The sequence below is a fragment of the Octopus bimaculoides genome, chromosome 10 (genome assembly GCF_001194135.2).
Source record: "Octopus bimaculoides isolate UCB-OBI-ISO-001 chromosome 10, ASM119413v2, whole genome shotgun sequence".
Classification (NCBI taxonomy): Eukaryota; Metazoa; Mollusca; class Cephalopoda; order Octopoda; family Octopodidae; genus Octopus; species Octopus bimaculoides.
In genome coordinates, this window is record NC_068990.1 from 89,441,699 (window position 1) to 89,447,934 (window position 6,236).

Consider the following 6,236-nt stretch of genomic DNA (forward strand, 5'->3'; position numbering starts at 1 on the left):
ATATATATATATATATATATATATATATATATATATATATATATATATATATACACATTTACATATGTATATGTATATATCTATGCATACATATACACACATACACACATATATATATATATATATATATTCATATATAAACACACGCTCGCACACACATGCACATATTAGCCCGCACGTGCGTTTGTGTGTGTGTGTGTGTGTGTGCGCGTGTGTGCAAGTGTGTGTCTATGTGTGTGTGTATGTATGCGTATGTAGTTGTCTCTGCATTCATATATATAAATATATGTATGTATGTATGTATATATATATATATATATATATATATATATGTGTGTGTGTGTGTGTGTGTGAACGCACAGACAACTACATACGCATACATACAGACATACATACACGCACACTTGCACGCATACACGCACACACACACACACACGCATACACGCACACACACACACACACACACGCACACACACATATATGAATTTATGAATTTATGTGTGAATATATGTGTATAGCTATAAATATATTTATATCTATATATACGTATATCTATATATGTATGCATATATAGATATATACATATATATGTGTATATAAATACATATACATATGTATATATAAATACATATATATAAGTGCATATATTTCAACCTCCCTACCTTCCTACCTACCTGCCTACCTACCCACCTACCTACCTACCTACCTACCTACCTACCTACCTACATACATCCGTACATAGCGTTATGTTGCACCAAGTCATATTATTATGTTATAGATGCTAGTTTCAGAGTACCTTTTGCGTGTTTGTATATCACTAATGCTGGAAGGCCTCTGTATCTGCTACGAATGTCAAATAACTGATATCTGTTAATATATTATTCTCTGTTCGTTTTGTATTAGCGTATATTAAAGAAAAGAAATGTCAACGTGAATGTCACCGCATGGAACTTATGTAATTTTCATATGCAGCTTAGAAATACACGTTGTTGTCTATTTGTATGTAAAATAGCGTCAGAATTCTGTATACATGTCTTGTGTCAAATAATAATAAGAGATAATTCAGATCTGATATGTAAAGTAAATAACGTTATTTAGTTATTGGAAAGTTGCATCTAGTGAATAATGTCATCTTATTCCCGATTACAGGACTTTAAGCAGGAGTGTGTGTGTGTGTGTGTGTGTGTGTGTGTGAGTGCATACACACACACACACACACACACACACACACACACACACACACACACATGCACACACACAAACACACTCATACACCCCCCACACAAATGCATTATTACACAGTGTTATTTAACATGTCCGTGCAAATTAGGTGACGGAAAGACAATGCGATGCACAAATTGTCTCAAGACAAGAAATTCTTCTTATAGATAATATCGGTGTAAACAGCCCACCAAACGTTCATGTATTTGTGGTTTACTGGGAAATGTTTATCTAAAAGAGGCAGGAATTACTTGCCTGCGTTAGTTTTTACCTTTAGGGAGAAAAGGGTGGTGGCGAACCATATTTTCCTAGGTCTGTTTTTAGATCTATTTTTGTAATTCATGTTTTTACTTGAAGGGTTGCAATATATCTTATTTTTGAAATCGCTTTTAGCTAAGGTATTGTTATAGTAGGGTTTGCCTTAGCAAATATTTCTTTAGTAGAAGAGAGATAAGATGACCTATTCCTAATGTTAGCTATCAGGTTTTTAACTACTACAGGGGTGTGACAGGAGAAACTCTCCTACATACAAAAACAGTCCTGTTGATAAATTACTGTTGCGTTAGCTGTTTTATCTCAATGTCACACTGCATTACAGAATCCCATGTGACCACGTGAACGACCAGACTATCAGATGTCGTTACACGTCCCTGGTCACAATGCGCTTTGCATCATTTTAGCCTTCGAATGACGTCGCCCCGCTGGTTAGGCAAGCAGGCCAACATTCCCCACTGGAGCAACGTGAAAAGGAAGTGCTTCGCTCAAGAACACAACACGTCACCCGGTCTGGGAATCGAACCCATGATCTCGCAATCGTGAGTGCGATATCCTAACCACAACACCACGCGCCGTCACACATTACAGACTACATCTCTAAATTTTAGAAAATACTGTATATAATTGAACGAATTCGAGAGCGTACGCTATATTCGCAATATAGCCTATCCAGTCTACTTAGGCTGTTTGTAGCAATTGCCTTATAAAAGCAGCATTTCTGTGAACCGTGAAACAAAGTATTTAACAGCTGATGAAATGTAAACACAAGACTGAAAGTAAAACGAAAGATACCTATTTTTTTAAAAACTGTCCATGAAAATATTGTATATAAATATGAGGCTCTACGTCGGCCTACACACAAAAGCTTGACTATATATCTATTGATATATTCTGGCGTACAGCGTAAGTATAGCATTGAAACAATACTAATCTGTCAGTAATTTATTATCGAATTAGCTCCCATGAATACGTTATCATGCAAATTAGTTTATTAGATTATTAATAATGATAATTAACACCCATTACTACCCTTAGTAATAATCCTTTCTACTATCAGCACAAAGCTTGAAATTTTGGGAAGAGTGATTGTCAATTACATCGATCCCATTTCGTAACTGGCACTTAGTTTATCAACCCCGAAAAGATAAAAGGCAAAGTTCACCTCGGCGGAATTTGAACTCAGAACGTAGCGACGGGCGAAATACTGCGAAGCATTTCGTCCCGGCTTACTAAGGCTTCCGCCAGCTCGTTGAAAGTTGGACAATGCAATTAGATAATAAAAATTTACATTGCACGTTTGAGAATAATAATTCTCAATTATACAATGTAAATTTTTACTATCTAATTAATTGCATTGTCAAAATTTCAAATATATAATACGAATTATAAAAATGCATAAGGTGATGTAAATAGAAAATACAATTAAATCTTCTTTCTTTTTAAACAGAAATAAAGGTACGATTGGTGGGCGGTTTGAACAACACACGTGGACTTGTTGAAATTTTCCATCAGGAAAGTTGGGGAACAATCTGTAATCACGAATGGAGTTACAAGAATGCTCAAGTAATTTGCCGAATGCTAGGATACAAGTAAGTTTCACTTTCTTTAATCAGTTTACAAATGAGTTCACTTTTCTTTCGTTATCCGCTTCTGCTTCCATTAAGGGGCTGTCACAACTTAAGATAAGTTGTACACTCAATACTGGCTAACACATTCTTGCTATTGGCTTCTATTTGTGGCTGATCTGGTGTAACATGTATATGTATGTCACAACACTCCACTAATCTCCTACGTCGGGGCTGCCTCCAACCCTCCTAATCCATGATTAAGGCTTTTTATGGACAAAATATCGAAATAAATAACGTAAAAGTGTGAATTTGTGTTCTTATTTTATCATTTCAACAGCTTCACTGAATATAATGTTGCTGCTAGCAAATTCCTCACTGTGTCTCAATCACAAAGTCTCTCTAACATGTTAAGGCACTTTAGCCCTAATTTTATGTCTCAGAAGAGTGACCAATGATATATTTAGTCTTCTTAAAGCACGTCCCGTCAGAATACCATCAGCTGAGAAGATCTGAGATTTTGTAGTGGAAGATAACTAAAAATGCATATCGTAAAATGAGCGATGTCCTGCCCATCATATCGATTCTAATACTTGGCTGGTACATGATTTTATCGACCTCAAAAGTAAAGTTGAACTCAGATCGCAAAGAACCGTAACTAAATATAGTACAAAAAAGAAACTAACTTGAAAACCTGAACTTTAGGTCGAATAAACGAAACAATAAACGGACTTCGATTCTCTGAGTTGTCGGGAAAGATTGTTTCACTAATTTGCAAATTTTCCTTCCACTTAATTTCTCCTCATATTGACCAGCAATTACGAAAGTAGTTCATAGAAGACTGACATCAATTAGCAATCACTTGAATCTAATTTTCTCAATCCTTTCCTTACTATTACTGATGAATAAGCGAATTAAACAGAAGTGTTGCTTGTCATCCATAAGTTTAAGGTCAGAGTGGGAATTCTACTCTCTTGTTGATCAGTAATTTTGCAGAAACACCTGAATGTAATCGATTAAAGTCGATGTCATTGACATTCTTATGCTTACTTGTATTGTATAGCGTCGTGTTTCTTGTTATCAACACCATCATACCAATATAAATATTATTATTACCACTATTATTCATAGCTTGAGAAATGCAAATAAAATGACAGACACATTTCGTAAGAAGCATTCTGTTTTTAATTTAACAGCTTACGTTGTTTTAATGCTGTAGCCTCATAGTTCGCTTTTGTACAAAATTACAGTCATTTGGTATTGCTATGTCAAATTATTAGAACATTATTGTTAATTTTGTCATGGAAAATAACATCAAGCATATTTTATGTTATTTGATGACTTTCACTGTATAGTTCCCACAGTATTTCTGCGTTGTCATTTTTAAGGAGTGTTGGAAATATGTAATGTCAGAGCTAGTGTATCCCAGAAATAAATCGAAATTTAAAAACAGTACGCCAACCAGCCAACCGAATATGCTCTCGATTGCAGTGCAGTGTGTAGACGAATTTCTTCTGTAGCCTAAAAACAACCAAATCACGCCACGTCAGTTAACTATTTACCTACACGTGTCAGAGTGAACATAATTTAGTGCAGTTGGAGATTTATTGCAAATTGATCAATGACGGAATTGTAAGAACAACGTTGTTTGTTTGAAATCCTGTTTCAAATTGCAAGCCCTGTCCCCAGTGCAAAACAAAAACCTTTGGTGACTTTTCAAAGTTTATTTGCCCCAAATTCCACAATGACGTCACAATTATAAATTTCCATAGTTCAGAAAAAATTTCTAAGCTTTCATGACTTTGGCCTGTAACTTGATGACATTCGCATAGAACAAACAAAGGATTATGGTGCTTGTGGTCTTGTAGCTACTCTTTCGGGGCAGAAGGTAGTCGGACCAAAAGTAGTGAATGTGAATCTCGGTGAAATAGTCTCGTTTTTTTTTTTATATGAATTGTGTCAATTTGTTGGACACTTTCCTTGTAATTTATTACTAAATTTCTTTGTAATTTTGCTATGCCACGTTTCATGAATCCACAATCATTGGTGATAATTTATTCATCCTTATTAAGTAGTACACTATCGAGCAATTTTTATAATCAGTCCGGGCGGCATTGAAGTTCTTTTTCTACTTGAAGGCATTTAGTATAGTCTTGTTTATCAATATTTGATCTTTACAGCAAAATGGGCCTCTTTCGAAACTCTTGCCTTCCAGGTAGAAGATTATTTTTGTTGCAATGCTAATGTAGTTTTTTGCCTAAAATCTATGTTAAGTCTCGTAGAAGATAGAAAGGCAGGTGATTGGCCTGTAGAGTCATCTGACTATTATTTTTGTATGAGCATTGGTTTTACTTGAGTCAGTCACTTTGGTATCTTATTATTTCATGACAGCATTTGGGGGATATGAAACATGTGTCTAAGTCAGGAAATTATATCTTGTCTACTGCAGGGGACTTCCAAATTTCTAATTTGTTTTTGTTTTCTAGATTAATTTTCATTTGTTTTATGGCGTTTCTCTACTTCTCAGATTTTCATTCACAATACTTCTATTTTCCTTTAATAACGAATTTTCTACTTATCTTGTTTTGTTATTTAATTCTCTGCAGACACTTCCTACATTCGAAACATTTTATTTTGTTTAAATTGATCGGTTCTTTTTTCAAATCTCTGTATTCTCCAAACTTTACGTTGAATTAATAATTCTCTTGTGAGTTTTACACTATTATTATTCGTCTTGAATATTTAAACTTTCTGCGCAATTTTGCCTTTCTGAAGTGATATTTTAGTGCCCCTATTTCAAAACTCATTTATTCTAGCAATGTCTTTTCTCTCGAGATTTATCTCATGCTGAATCTTTTCTTTCCAGGCAAGATTTCTTTAAGATTTTAGTAATTTATGTCATTTACTTGTTTCAGTCATTTGACTGCGGCTATGCTGGAGCACCAAACTGAATTTATCCTCCCCAGTACTTATTTTTTTGAAAGCCTGATACTTATTCTATCGATCTTTCTTGTCGCACCGCTAACTTACGGACACGTAAACACACCGCCACTGGTTGTCAAGCGGTAGTGATGGTGGTGGCAACCACATGTACAAAGACACACACACACACACACACACACACACACACGACAGGCTTCTTTCAGTTTCCGTCTACCAAACCTACTCACAAGG

General features: G+C 35.1%; 1 protein-coding gene across 2 annotated transcripts in view; it reads left to right on the forward strand.

Moving 5' to 3' along the window:
* Positions 1–6,236, forward strand: part of LOC106869394 (neurotrypsin) — a 44,350-nt gene that overhangs the window by 9,477 nt on the left and 28,637 nt on the right. Inside the window, exon 5 of one of the 2 annotated variants that reach the window (XM_014915116.2) lies at positions 2,945–3,086. The exons of the other annotated variant lie outside the window; for it this stretch is intronic. Within the exon in view, the coding sequence (XP_014770602.2) occupies positions 2,945–3,086 (142 nt within the window). The remainder of the gene's footprint in view (positions 1–2,944; positions 3,087–6,236) is intronic. 2 annotated transcript variants of the gene reach the window in all.